At 39.0% G+C, this 15,201-nt stretch overlaps 3 protein-coding genes across 6 annotated transcripts in view; 1 reads left to right on the top strand and 2 right to left on the bottom strand.

Moving 5' to 3' along the window:
- Positions 1–716, bottom strand: part of LOC105265591 (IQ and AAA domain-containing protein 1) — a gene marked incomplete in the record, with an annotated part of 4,257 nt that extends 3,541 nt beyond the window's left edge. Inside the window, 3 exon segments of the mRNA XM_011303152.1 lie at positions 1–72; positions 131–283; positions 521–716. Coding sequence (XP_011301454.1) covers positions 1–72; positions 131–283; positions 521–663 — 368 coding nt within the window.
- The window catches only part of LOC105265592 (Leucine-rich tendon-specific protein), an 8,613-nt gene extending 4,559 nt beyond the window's left edge, over positions 1–4,054 (top strand). Inside the window, exons 2-5 of the mRNA XM_011303153.1 lie at positions 846–1,062; positions 1,419–1,733; positions 1,952–2,284; positions 2,599–4,054. Of these exons, the coding sequence (XP_011301455.1) occupies positions 847–1,062; positions 1,419–1,733; positions 1,952–2,284; positions 2,599–3,966 (2,232 nt within the window). The 5' untranslated portion in view covers position 846 and the 3' untranslated portion in view covers positions 3,967–4,054. The remainder of the gene's footprint in view (positions 1–845; positions 1,063–1,418; positions 1,734–1,951; positions 2,285–2,598) is intronic.
- A 347-nt stretch (positions 4,055–4,401) lies between these two features.
- Positions 4,402–14,951, bottom strand: chico (insulin receptor substrate 1 chico). 4 transcript variants are annotated; one of them, XM_011303149.1, is made up of 9 exons: positions 14,713–14,951; positions 14,258–14,648; positions 12,346–12,794; positions 12,118–12,263; positions 11,616–11,907; positions 10,781–10,876; positions 9,486–9,797; positions 6,497–7,975; positions 4,402–6,401 (listed from the first exon to the last, which is right to left on the bottom strand). In XM_011303149.1, the coding sequence occupies exons 3-9, from the start codon at positions 12,746–12,748 to the stop codon at positions 5,191–5,193; spliced, it is 3,939 nt and encodes a 1,312-aa protein (XP_011301451.1). In that variant the 5' UTR covers positions 12,749–12,794; positions 14,258–14,648; positions 14,713–14,951; the 3' UTR covers positions 4,402–5,190. The 4 variants fall into 4 exon arrangements, with proteins under 4 accessions (XP_011301451.1, XP_011301450.1, XP_011301452.1 ...); XM_011303148.1 differs by having other exon boundaries at positions 14,258–14,951; XM_011303150.1 differs by lacking the exon at positions 9,486–9,797 and having other exon boundaries at positions 14,258–14,951.
- Between the last annotated feature and the right edge of the window lie 250 nt (positions 14,952–15,201).

The raw sequence follows: 15,201 nt of genomic DNA, 5'->3' as shown, positions 1-15,201 counted from the left end.
TAACTGGCGATCGAGGGAATCTGGACATCATCTGGGGTCCACTTCAGCTCTATCAGAAGATCGTCAGGCCAACTGCAATTATTCTCTATTCTTTATTATTACGATAATTAATGGATATTTAATTACTCACTGGTAGTCCGAACAAGTTAATTTAACGAGTTCTCTCCTGTATTCCAGCATTCGACCAACAGAGCAATTAAATAAACGTTTTATGAGCTGCCGTTTCTGGGAATGAATCATCCGATCGTACAGTTGCGCTAGTTTTTTTATTAAATTCTTATACCTGCGGATTTAAATAATGAATAATTGTCGAATAATTAACGAATAAATCGATAAATATAATAAGTAATAAATAAATCTAATAACATAATGATATGTTGATATTAATATCAATTAATTTTGTAATGATTAGTATTAGTTAATATTTATTTAATGGAATTAATCTAATTTATTATTAATTAATTAATCTAATTTTTTTATTAATTAATTAATAATAAATTTAATGGATTTAACTGAATACTTTATGTAGATCGGGAGAATCATCTTCACCGCATCATTTCTGGACCTTGGAGTCTGATCCGCCTGAATGTCTCCATCAAGTCCCAATAAATAATCAGTCCTTTCCTGAGCTGAATGCCACAAATCATCGTACAATGATCCCATTTTTTCTATTAAAAAAACAACTCGAAATTTTGATTACCCCCCTAACCCTTTTTTCAACCTAACAAACTTTCAACATTCATTAAACAAAAAAATTGCAGTAGAAAATTGGAGGGATTGTTTATTACAACTTGTAAAAGAATTCCTCATTCAAATTATTGGTCTATTTTATTTATTGCTTCCAGGATGCCGTGGCAATGTCTGGTGATTTTAATTCTGTCTTCGGTGATTCCTTTGGCGGTTGGAGGTCAACGCTCCATTCTGCCTGAGAAACTCCAAAATCATCAGGATGGACAATCAGAAATCGTCTGGGAGTGTCCAAACATCACGAAAATTGGAGTCGAGTGCTCCTGCGATTTTCCTCACACTCTGAGATGCAATGGAGACAGAAATTCATTAGAAGTGAGAGCCCTAAATGCAATTAATTATTCATTAATTTTCAAAGAAATTCACTGTATTCGCAACAAAAATCCGAAACTCATTCCTTTAATACCAAATTTATTGAATTGTTTATCCACTCATTTGACTATCAATTAAAAACCATCAAATATTTCAATAAATAATAAATACACAATTAATTTATCTTTAAATAATAATTATGGAGTGATGGATTCAATTTTTTTTTCAGATAAGGGAAATCTGATTTGTTAGTAAATAAATCGTTTGGGTATATTTGTGATTGTTAATAATTTTTAATGGCGTGTTTAATGCGGATGGGATGGAGTGGAATGGAATAAATTGTTGATGTTTGTTTTTAGGTGATAGGTGACCATTTGAGAAGCAGTCGCGAGGGAATAATTTCGCTGCTGGATGTGACAGTAACGGGAATATCAACATTGCCATCGCGTTTTTTACAGGGCGTTGCACTCCATGGACTGGTGATATCAACCGGTGAACTCAGACGAGTAAATGATAACGCATTGACATCACTGGTTGGACCCCTACAAGCCCTAGGTCTGCCGAATAATCTCCTGGAGTCAGTGCCAACAGGTGCCCTCCAGCATCTCCAGGGACTGGAGAGACTGGACCTCTCGAGAAATAAATTGAAGACCCTCGAGGCACTGGCATTCAAAGTAAGACGACAATTTTTCCCTCACTCCTACCGCATTCATTAAAACTCGTTATGAATTGTTGTTTTTTGTTTTTTTCTTAAATCGCCTCGACGATAAATAATTCAGCACCGATCGCTGGAATCGGTTGAATTCATTGGGGATTCTCTTCCCACGATTAATTCATCTGATTTAAAAGACATTCAACTTTTTACTGGTAAATTGATAATTCTACTTGGCAGGGCCAGCAGAGTCTCACGCACCTCGATCTCTGTGACAATTTACTGTCCCAATTGTCTCCCCAGGCATTTGTGCCACTCAAGTTCTTGCGATCGTTGAAGATGAGAGGAAATCGATTGAGTGTATCGGCACTCTCTGCTCTACGTGGTCTCAAGCATCTGGAGGATCTTGATCTGTCCAGGAATCTTCTGATTGGTCCCCTTGGGACCAATTTACTACCCACCATGCCACGACTGCGGGTACTCACCCTTTCCGAGAATCAGTTGGCAATTGTCAAGCAGGGAGCACTTGGGGGACTACCTAATTTGACATATCTCAGTTTAAGTCATAATCAGGTAAATTTATTGTTAAACCCTGATTTTTAAATATTTATATAATATATTTATATATTTCCATTTTTTATTAACAAAAATCTTTAGTATATTGTAATTGCATTGAAAATTTCTAAATTAATATTCCGATAATTCAGAAAAAATTGAAATTATTATTATTATTATTAGATTGTTTAAGTGTTTCCTTTGGATTTTCAATTTTTGTTCAACAATTATCTTCAGCGTGTTGCAATTTCCCTGAAGACTCGAAAATTGATATTCAAATAATGAAAAATGTTATTATTGTTATTATTATTATTATCATGAAATGAATTTAGATCGATGTCCTGGAGGATCACGCATTCAGACACCTGTCAGCCCTGACCCGATTGGATTTGGCAAGCAACCAAATAGTTGCTGTGTCAAGTGCCTCCCTGGCACACCTTGACAACCTAGTTACACTAGATCTGACCCACAACTTCCTCCCCTCGCTGACGAGCGACCTGATAGTCCCCTTCAAAAATCTTGAAGATCTTCGCCTGGACGACAACGACATCACCATGATCGATCCCGAAATATCCACCTCAAAACTGAAACTCAAACGTTTTACTTTATCCGACAATCCCCTCAACTGCGACTGCAATATCCTGGAATTCGCCAATTGGCTGAGCAATTCCACTCTGGAGGAGGAGGATAGGTCATCAGCGGTGTGTGCAACACCTCCAGCTCTGGAGAATGGAATTCTCACTGAGGTATCACCAGGCAGTCTTTTGTGCGGTGATCCAACACCACCGATGATGACGAAACTCCCCGAGCCCCAGGTACGCCTCAGCCTCAAGGAGTTCCACTACGAGAGAACCGGAATTCACCAGGGCATCAATTTCCTGTGGAGCGTTGAGCCGTGTAATCAGAGATATACATGCGACAATCTCATAATCTACGAGGAACACAATGACTCAGAGATCGAGATCGACTCGAGTCCAATCCACTGTCAGTCCAATCTCATGAGAGATCCCTGCAGTCTTCCCATCACCCTCCCACCATCTCTGAATCTTCAAATCGGTCACAAGTACCGATACTGCATCGTTCTCTTCGTATCAACATCAACGGACGATTTCACTCTAGGTCTGGGCTGCAGTGACCTCTTGTTCCTGGAGGAAACCGGGGAAAAAATCGAGAATCACCCAGAGCCAACGACAGCAGCTCCCCTCGAGAGGATTAACGGAGTCCACGTCAACATCTCCGACGAGGGATTCCTCAACGTCGACGTCAGCCTGTCCCTGCTGGAAAACCACCTAGACGACGATCTCTGCAAGGTCTCAGTGATTGTATTCGCTGAGGACTTGTTTCTTCACCGCAAAACCCTCAACTGCAGTCGACCGGTTGTTACAGTCCCAGGACTCGTCCCGGGAAGGTACAAAGTCTGCGCTAGTCTTCAGCACCTAAAGGACAATGGAAGTGTCGCCAGGGAGGGTGGCACCAGGTGCGTCGAGGTCCAGGCATTTCGAGAGAACAGTGATATCATCATCCTCACGATAATAGCCATCTCCTGCGGTGTTTTCGTCACGGTTTTGCTGATCGGCAGGAGCTTACTGAGAAGATTCAGGACACCCAGGGTACAGACCCAGTGCTTCAGGCCTGCCCAGGAATTTGAAATCACACACAAAGCGCATTACATACAACTGTTGACTACTACTAAAGTCTGAGTCTCGAAAGAGCTCCCAAAAAATTCCCAAAAGTGTCATTTTATTGTTGAACTGTCACAATTTGACAGATTTTTTTATAGATTTCTACGAATAGCACTAAAAATTAAAATATCTTCTCTCGTTTTTTTCTTTTTTGCATTGAAAATAGTAAAATATCTTGACGTGTACATAATTAATTTTTTAATAAATTCCATTCTTATTAATATTTAATTGAGGGTTACGATAAAATTAATATCCGCAGGGAATAAAGTTCTTCAAGAAGTTGTAGACGTTATATAGATAATTTGTAATGATTTATTGTTAATATTATATAATTATGTATATTATGTATATATTCATATTTTCATATATAATTTTATTTATATATTTATACGATTACTTAATCTCTAGAAGGGGTTTCTTTACTCATTCCTCGAAAAATCATTATTTATATTATTTATAATTTTCAACTGGGAATCAAAATTCACGGGATTCGGGGAGACAATTGGGAGTCGTAATATCCAGTCATTCCGTTATTTCCTCTCTCATCACAAAATTATTAAAGAAGAAAAACATTGAATTAGAAACAAGTATTAACAATTTATCTATCCATTCTATACATGTAGGTTTTCATATTTATCCCTTAAAAAAAAACCAAAAAAAGACAGGAAATAACAACGTATACCCTATCCGATTTCTAAGAAGATTTTAGAAACGGATGAAGAAAAATCCATGGTAAAATCGCCTTGCGATTTTTTTTCCCATTCTCTAAAACAATTATCCAATTATTCCTCTATTTACAGTGATTAACATTTACATTTGCAATTGACCTAGGCTAGTTTATCCGGAAGTTCGAGACTAGAGCCGATGAAACTCTCTCATTTCCAGCGAAATAATAAATTTGACGTTATAATTCGCAGGTAATAAATCTACTGGTGAAACTTTATTGGGTTTATTGACTCCTGGGCTTTGGAAATTTCTACAAGAAAAATGCTAATGATGTTTTTTTGGTAATAAGAAATTTCGATCTACATCTTTGGACGTAATCAATGGATCTGATAATAATATTAAAAAAGGTATCGATCAGTTAAATAAATAAACAGTGAAATGACAATTGATACGGAGAAAGTGAAAAAAAGGAGTGACAATCCCGAGAATGAGCTGTCCCCTGAGAAATCCCAGCCCCGATGAAAATAATCCGCTCATTCCAATGAACAAAATCCCAAAATTCTCCCAAGGTCGGCATTAATTCTGCTTGAGCTTAGCAAAATCTATTTCCGCATATCGAAATCCATCCTGAACTGGTATCGGTGATACAGGAGGTACAGACGATGACTCAGGAAGATCGAGACTTGCATAATGCAGGAGACCGACTCCAGGCTGTAATTTTTCGTAGCCCTCCGAGTCCAGGGGACTAGGAATGAGGGTAGAAGTTGTCGTTGGGACATCATCAGGAATTTTTGGTGAATTCGCTTTAACACCTTTCAAAGTACCACCGGGTGTGGGACTGGTATTGGGTGATGGACCGACTAATTTTGATTTCGATACCGAGAGCTCTGATAATTTTTTAGTAATAGGACTCTGGGGCATCTGAGAATTGTCAGGAGCATCGGACTTGTGTTTGGATGTGGGACTAGGCTCGTCTTTCGATGAATTTGAGAGTGATATTGTTATTGGTGAGGTAGTGCTGTTCCTCGATTGCTTCTTCTTCGTCAGATTGTCCGTTAATCTCTTGGTTATTGGACTCAGGGGTGTGTCAGGGGGATCAGGAAGTGATGAGGATACAGGTGGAGGACTGGGAGCTGTGGAGGTAATTGTTGCTATTTCGGTGGGATTTTCTGATATCGGGGTGGAGTTTTGAGTTAGAATGTTGGCGAGGGTTGTGATGGGTGGTTTAGTGGGACTCTGAGGCCTCTCAGACCTTTCAGGCCTCTCAGACCTTTCAGGCCTCTCAGGCCTCTCAGGCCTCTCAGGCCTCTCAGTTCTCTCCAACTTGGAGAGATCCTTCTGAATCGTTATTGGAGCTGACGTGGCTGTTAGAGGAGTGATGACGGGATAATTTGAGAGATCTGGGGAGCAGTCTGATGAGCTCGTCTCTGATATCTGCTTGGGATTGTCGAAGGGCTTGATTGGTGATTGTGGGCTGTTCAAGGAGAAGGGAAATATTGTTGTCGAACTAGTTGGTGTTACGAGACTCTCCGAGGGTGGTGATTGATTCAGGGGCAGAAAGCTCGGGGTTTTTGACTGCTGCGATGCCTGAATAGCGATGGGCTGAGAGCGATTTTTGTCTTTGCGATTACCTGGACGATGGCGTCGTCGTGGACGATTTGCACCAGTCGTCATGTTTATGTAGTCTTGCTCAAGACTTGGTCGGGCCTTGAATGGGCCCATCTCAACGTAACCTTCCGGCGGTTTACGGGGTTGAGGTAAGTCCACTGGAGCTGTTCTGGTCACACCTGAAATCCATTCATGAATTCGTTTATAAAATATTGACTATCCAGTGTTAGTCTGTTAATTTTGTTTAAATATTGTATTTGAATACTGCACGCACCTGGTGGACCATTCATCTGCATGTAATCATCCTGCATTGGTGATGGTGGCTGTTTGGGACTTATATCAGTTCTCCAGTCATCCAACGAGCTGTTCATCTTCATGTAGGGCTCAGCCTCAACGACCGGCTTCAACGTCTTCAACGATGGCTTGTGAATGACACTTGATCCAGCTGGTGGTGGTGTTGTCACATGATTCTGATTGTGATTGTGATTTGTCGTGGTAATGTTGTTGTTATTTCTATTAACCTTATTAACACCACTCATATCTACATAAGGGGCAGTATTACTCGTGTGTGCCTGTCCAAGGGACATGTCCACGTAAGAGCTAGTGTCAGTGGCAGTGGAATAAGACTGTGAATGTGACTGTGAATAACTCGATGGTGACGATGATATCGTCGTTGGTATATTGCTCCTCGAGAAATCCATCTCCATAAGGTCCTCCATTCGTTCATTGGCCACGGAATTGTGACCCCAGGAGCTGGACAGCATTGGGGCTGAATTGGATTTATTGGGATTGACATTTTCAACACTTGTTGGTAATCTGGAAGTTATGACATTGGATAATCGAGCCAATTCGGGTCTCTTGGATCTGCTGCCAACGGAGAATGCCCTGACACGTGATGACTCCTGCAGGGCAATGTCCAGGCGATTTTTTCGATGTCTGTTTGAGGGCTCAGGACGTGAGCCCACTGAATAGGCACGAGTGGGACGCAAAGGAAGATCGTCTGATGGTGTCAGGAAGCTCGATACTTTGTCAAGTGGATAATCCGATAATCTGAGATCAGTGGATGGTGTACCACTGGTTACTGAACAGCTGGAGCCATGCTGGGACACGTCGTCGGGGAAGTGGCCGTTGTGGCCATTTGAGGGCTCCATCGCTACGTAACCGTCATCACCGACTGGTGCCATTGGTACGTAACCGTCTGGTAGGGTTGACTCCTCGACGAGTGATGAAGCTCTTGAGTGGGTTAAACCAGTTGCTGGACTCATTGGCATATAACCACCAACACCAACAACTGTACCACCTAAACTACCACCACGACCTGGACTCGAGCCACAGGGGCTGTACATCTCCACATAGGAGCTCTGCTGTGACGGTGAGTATTTGTTTGCCTGTCCACTGTTAGACCAGGGCACATAATCATCCATGTTCTCCTCGAGAATTACTGGCTCGTCTGGTGTCAGTGAGTGGCCATACCTTGTGCTGCTCTCCTCGATCATGTTGTCACCACCGTCGTCCATGGACAGGGATGAACCTGCTGAGTCTGTTGAGCAAGCACCAGAGGCTGGACTTATTGGCATCGATGAGACTGGGGGTGAGTACGACAGGCCTCTGCCGTACATCGAGTGGGGCCTCGTTGAGTGGAGCACCAGGTGGGCATTTCGAGGATGACCAAGCACCAGTGGAGCTGGCTGACCCTCCGACGATGTCCTCGCACGGGATGGCAGACTGTCACACCTGTCACGACCTGTTGCACCTGAAAATCCAAAATTAATTATTCAAATGATGGAATCATTATCTAAGAAGAATTTGTACTTTGTTTTTAAAATTATTTCTTCTCTGTAAAATGAAGCGGATTATTTTTATCGATTTGATTTACTGGTACCACAGACATTTTAAAAATTAATCAGCTTCATCTTACGACTGATTCTTTCTGAATGCAGAGAAAGAACGGAAAATTATTGAAAAGCCAATCCCATTGTCCCAGCATAGCGTGTTAATTATCATTTGTTTATTCGATTGACAGAAAAATTTCAATTTCCAAACAATTAATCAGTTTTCCCTGGGTTTCATCCCTTTCTGTGAAAAGTGTTTCTGAATAATAATGAAATTTCTAGGCGATATTTAATCGAGGGGATGAGATTGAGGTGAAGCCAAGGGAAAAGGAGCCAAGAGCAGTAAAAATCAAACAATCGTGCTGCAAATATTGTAAAAAATCAATTAAATATGTAAAAAAATGAGCAGTGGGGGTGGAAAAATGTGAGCGAACTCTGTCGATTTTGATCGTCACGTTTCACCACCTGATTACATAGGCAAATTGACAATCATAAAAAGAAACAGGTGAAGCATAAAATTCTCAGATGTACGAATTATCAAATCTCTCATTAATCAAAGAATGCTGGAACGCAGCAGTCGGAGCAGCAGTGGCAATGCAGATGCAGCAAAAATCGAAATAAAATAAAATTCATTATTAATCCCTTTATCCATGCGACGCAGGCCCAACACAGCTTGACAATGCATCTTGGGTTCCCGTTTGTTTGAAGAAATTCAAATATCCGAAGTAATTAGCAGATTAAATCCATTGACAATTAAATATTGAGAGCACGGGAGAGGTCATTGAATTTCTTCAATTACAGACAACAAGAACATAAATCAAAATCACCAATCAACCAGCGAGACTGCAAGTCATTGAGGCCCTTGTATTAATTAAGCTCGGGCCACTTCATCCATTGCAATTATTTATTAACTTGTAAATTACTGCGGTAAGTGGCATTATTTGTGATAAATTGCCATTAGTGTGAATTTTTCTTCTTCAAAAAAATCAAAATCAAACGACAAGTGTTACCGGTCTTCGCTCCACAAATTAGCGCATAAAAATGATTTTTTAAACAATTACAATATGTACATAAACAAAAGAAAAATAGTCAATTGAAATTTGTTTAATTACCAAAAAAGCTATATATGTCTATAGAATTGACAAAAAGACGGATATCTCATAAATTTTCAATGAATTTTAGAAAATATTTACGTAGAGATGATAATAATAATTATTTAAAAAATCATATATCTATATTTATTGAATGATTTTAATTGAATGATTTTAATATGAAAAAATCCAAGTATGTTTTTTTCCTCAAACGTCTCAAAATCCTTGAGCACAATTAGCTCGTGGATTATAACAATTTAATCCGAAAGAACCTTGTAATTTATTGAATAAATAATAAGTGTTCATCTTCTTTTGTTGCATTGAAACGAAAAATACATACAGCGTAAAAGTGATCTTTTGGATGATTGCGTTTGATTGATAACAATAGCGGCAAGGGGCAGCGACAGGGTTCTCTGATGGAATTTTGTCGTGGTTATCATTGTTGTACTTGTTGTTGTTGTTGTTATCGTGTTGTTGTTGTTGCTTGTTGTTATAACGCTGATTGTTGATGATAACGTTGGGGTAGTTGTTGTTACATTAACCGATTGGGAATTTATTGTGGATATTGGCTGACTGGCAACTGAGTGCCGGCGTCTATTTGCAATTGAGCTGCTGATGGCGTAAGTCCCAAGGCTCCTAGTCCCCGCAACAACTGCAAACCCATTTTCTTTCATCCCAACAATTTATCCTCTTTCCTTCATTCATTATTGCTCCCCCTTTCTGTATTTGCCATTTTTTTTTATCGTGCAACTCCTTTTGGTTAAAATTATTTTTATTTTTTTGGTGAGAATTAAATTAAAGCGGGTGACATTCACACTTTGAAATATTCCCATCAGCTCTGGTGGGGAAAAAATATTTATTCACTTGGCTGCTTGGATTATTCACAGCTGGACTGTTAGAATGATTTACTTCCTGAGGGGGGAGGGCAATAGTGTAATACTCTTGTCGATACCTGTGATACCCATGCTCCATGAAATAAAATGATAAAGTCATTTGCAAAAGCGTCCGAGGAGCGAAAATACATCCCATTTAACATAAATCAACGGATCAATTAAAAATCCCATCAAATGTGCAAGAGATAATTCTATTTTCATAATCGCCTCGTCAGGATTCATTTATTCATTATCGATAATTAATGTATCTCTAACTAAATGGAACGTAATGGAAATAATTATTATCAATTATATATCACAGGTGCATTTCTATTAACGTAAAAAAAAATCCTTATTTGACCGAAATTTACCTGTGAAATAAAATTTGCAATTAATGTTTCCATTGTTTTTTATATTTATAGGATATCTATACAACAATTGTTATTATTACAACAAACAAACGAAAAGTGAAAATTAATTTTCATAGATTAATTGCAATTAATCTTCATTTATCCCGACGTCGAGGCAATTATTAAAACAATATTAAATAAGAATAAAATCGATATTGAGTTTAATGCAGGGGAGACAATTATTGGTTTATAATTATTGAGTTGATTATCTCTCATGGGATTTTTATTCGAAATTTTGAATGCGAGATTGAGGAAAGAAAGCAACCATTCATCGGCTATCGCGTCTGTCCCAGATCGACAAACATTTAAATACATTTTAATTGTTTTCTTTCTTAATTTGACAATGAACAGACCCGTAAGTGTATTGCCAGAGGTACTCTGTGATTGACTACAACTCTGTGAAGGGGCAGATGCTGTTCCACTCTGATCCTCGGTGGTACTTTGTTCCTCTGTAAATTCCCACGTACAAACCCATACTCTGTTTTATAATAATCATTTTATATACATACGAGAGGAAAAATTCATTAATAAGCCTCATCCACTCCTGACTCGTTGGTTTATTCTTCGGAATTATTGCGTGTTTATATAATTTTGATTGTGGCTCTGAGCAATTCAACCGAATCTCAATTAAAAGTCGAAGTAATTACCGATTTTTCTTAATATATTGTTCTCACTTTGACATGTTTTTCTCCATTAAGTGCCAATTTTCTTATTTCTCAGCTAACTAATCGAGCTAATTGCTTCAATTGTTTTGTTTACATCGGAAATTGCCATCTATCCATGAAATCACTCGTTCAATTTAGGAAAAGGTAAAATCATTTCATTCTCTGTGTTTTTTTTTTAAATACCGTATGACGAATGTTTTATCTAGCTGCAATCAGTGTACCTCAATAACTTGTTTTGAAAAATTCGATTCCATCAAAACACGGCAGTAATTGCGTTATGAAATTGTCCATGAGTGAGTCATACGTTCCGCTTGTGAGCCACAACCGTTTGGGGATGAATAACAAGAATGTGTGGACTAATTGACTGTTTCATAAAATAATAATTCAGCATAATATAAATAAATATAATATTATTTGAGTGTCCTTTGTTGATGAATAATCTGGATATACGTAAAATGAAGAAAAAATAAAGAATAAAATTTAATGGGTGTAAGTTTTTTGGATTTAAAATTAAATGACTTACCCAGAGGTGAGAATCCAAGGGGTTTACTACCAGTTGGTCTTCTCCGAATGAAGGCAATGGGTTTGCTCGCCTCATTAGCCGACGAACTTCTCTTTCTAGTCTGTGGAAGGACCTCGTCCTTCTCTTTATTACCAGATCCACTCATTGCATTCATGATAGCTGCATGCATGTTGTGAGCAATATTGTTGTCCTCTGCTTTCATCCAGTAATCACCCTCGCCAGTCACAGCTGATCTTCCAACCTCCATGTAGAAAATTCTGTCCATGCATCCACATCTTCTGATTGTTGTCAACTGAAATTAATTTATCATTTCGTACCTCACACTCATTCAATTGGAAAAAATTTAAAAATCCCCCCTAAATGTTAAATCTACATATTAAATCTAAAAGAATATTTTTTTAGAGAAGAATCTCATGGAGCTTGATGCTATTTTTAATTGTATCAAATCTCCTGTCGATTCCAGTTTTCATGTGGATTAAAAAAAAGATAATAATTCACTCACAGGAAATTCCAAGCAGTCGGTGCTGTCGTCTGCCCCAACCTTGATGAGGCTGAGTGTCTTATCAGTGAGGCAGAGTCTGTAGGGCCCATACAGATTTTTCCTCTCGCCTAGGCCCTTTTTTTGAAGTGTCACCTGCCACACGTGCTCTGCAAGATGTAAATCATTGAATATCTCGTTAAAAGGCGCCTCAAAATAAAATTAAAATATAAAAAAGGTGGGACTACTGACCAAAAGTTGGTTTTGGTTGCTCTCCATCGGGCACATCACCACAAAGCAGGAGCATCGCCGTCAGCCAGTCCTCAAGCTCCTTATCATTGTCCAGTATCAATGAGAAACAGTCGTCCTTCGTGTAGAGGGCAATGACGTGCTTGTGTCTTGTATCACTTCTTCGATTTATATTGTAACAGCTTCTCATTGCTATACTCCTCTTCGGTGGCTGTCTGTTGTCAAATTTTTTCTTGTTGTCGTAGTACTCGAGGCATGCTGGATGTCCCGGTATGTCACCGTGAAGTACAAAGTACTTCTTCTTCAGTGGCTTGAGGCCTGATATCAATGACCCTGATTTACGGAGATGTCCACAGCGCACGACAGGACCACCCGAGGGGCAAGCCTGACCCTTGCTCGAAGACATCGCCGTTGACGTTAAAAAGCCCGTTTTTGCGACTTTTTGTCAACACCTGGGGATAAACAAATAAAAAATACAAGAAAATATTAAAAATTCTGTCTAGGAAAAATTGCACTGGTGAATATTTCCGTTTGAACTGTTTACCCCACAGGAATTTCCGAACATCTGGTCGGAGTTCAGAATTTTGTGGACAAATTTGAACTGTGGATTTTTTATTATTTAAACAATTCTGGGGTTTGGCATTTTCTTCGATTTTATTTGGGTTCAGGGTAATGATTGTAATTAAATTATTATTTTATTTATAAATTTAGAGAAAATGATAGAGTCGTTTTCTGGTCTCTCCATCCATGTCCGGATATTTTAAAAAAATGCAAAAATTCGTCGACACGTGTCTCCCACATCCTCACAATCACAAACCCCTCACCCCCGCCCAAACTAACGGGTCAATAGCCCCATCCCTCCCTCCACAGATAATTCACGAAATTTCAACCCAAGAGGGTTAGGATAGTCTTTTTCACTTTTCCTCATAATTTTTCATCCTCACTTTCATGATTGCACCGTCTCCTGGGGCTTTTCACAAAATTCAAGCGATTTTTATTAAAATTTTTAATCATATTTTCCCCTCATGTTTATTTCAATTCTTCCTCTCGATCCTGACGTGGGGATTTGATATTTCCCAGAAGTTTTTTATTGTGGAGAAACTGTGAGAGGGGGTGGAAATAGTGCGCAACCCTCGATACGCAGACTGGGGATTTTATTTTATTTGTATTAAGAGTGTGTAGAAATGATTGGATGACAGAGGGGAATTTATGGGGAAGAAGGGATGGGAATATGTGGATCATTTTTCCGAAAGGTTTTTTTTTATACTCATTACTTTTTCATTCCCCTCCTCATTTGTTAGATAATTATTATAGTAATTATGAATATTTACGTAAGGCTACAATTGAGTTGTCATTCGGAATAACGAGACACTGAATCACAAATTTTTTTTATTGAAAACATAGACAAGATGAGATAAAATAAATTCAGATGAGAAACTCGTTTCCAGTGTACAGTGACTCATTATTCATTACAATAACAGTCATTAACGCTTCAGAAAGACCCCGGGAAAACCTAATGAATACAGCCCTCGATCCTCAAAAATCATTAATCATAAAAGACTGTCAACAAAAAGCATTACTTGGAAATTAATGATTCAATAATTGTTGGTGGTTCTTATCACCTCGGGAAATCCCAATGTTTATCAACAATAAGCTCAACCCCACCCCTCCGCCCTTATTTACACCTCAAAAAAATGAGAGTATTAAAAAACGCAGAAAAATAAACAATTAAAAAAGACTGAAAGCCCTAAAAAAACAGATGAACTCGTAAAGATAAATAAAACAGAAAAAAAAATATAGAATCAAAACAAAACAACAATTACTCCCCGTTTTTTTGTCTCTGTGACCTACAGGGGAATAAACCCCTGGTAAAAAACAGTTCTGATAAAAGAAAAAGCAAAAAAACTTCACCTACGCGTTATATTTTCCAAAAAACGTGGTAGTTGCGTCTCACAATCCCCTCCCTTGTCCCCAGGATGTCCAAGGATTCCCCTAGGTCCCCCTCAAGAGCATCATCACCACAAAACTCCACTCCACGAGTTGAAAATAATAAAAAAAAAAAATCCCCTCGTACAACCTCAAAACAGCACTTGATTCTCGTGGAAAAAATCCACCTAGAGACGACTTCCTGGGGTTGTCTCGTGCTCCACTGGTTTTTCACTTCATTCCAGTGGGAGAGAAATGTGAGAAAAAAAAATCTCTTTCTTATTCTCCACCACGAGGACGAGATAAATCTGTCCTTGTTCGTCTGAGGGAGGGTTGCAATAGCGTCACAACAGAATAATTTACCACCTCGATGATAAATACTGTTCAGATTGTTAATAATTCATTAGTGGTAAATTCACGTCACTATCTGCTCGAAATATTCACCTCTGTCGTTGCCACTGATGAAAACAATATTTGATTGCTTCGAAATTTTGTTTTTCTCGTAATTACTCACTTGTTGGGGTGGATCTGGGGGGTGGGTTGGGGTCTTGAGTGATTTTGCTGGGGCTGTTTTTAAGGGGGTGGGGATTTTAGGTGTTTATTTGGTTGTTTATCGGTTTTTTTTTTTCACTTGTTTAGAGATATATTTACGTCGCACACGAGGACCAAAGGGGCCACTAGCTCGTGTCCATCTTGAAAAGGTCATGTGTGTATCGTTTCGTATAGGCTGACTCTCTCCGCAGTTGTAAACAAGCTGTGCGCATGCGTTGACAAACGGGGTGGTGCGGGGCGCGGGAAAATCCAGCGATTTCAAACCATCGCGCAGCGATTTTTTAATAATAATTCGACCGCGGTCATTTCTTCGTCTATTTTCAACTTCTAGTCGTAACCCTCGGTAGTTTGATTTCATTTATTGAGAGAGCGGAATGCCAA

The sequence above is a fragment of the Fopius arisanus genome, unplaced genomic scaffold (assembly GCF_000806365.1).
Source record: "Fopius arisanus strain USDA-PBARC FA_bdor unplaced genomic scaffold, ASM80636v1 scaffold00031, whole genome shotgun sequence".
Taxonomy (NCBI): Eukaryota; Metazoa; Arthropoda; class Insecta; order Hymenoptera; family Braconidae; genus Fopius; species Fopius arisanus.
This window is presented reverse-complemented; position numbering and strand designations above follow the sequence as displayed.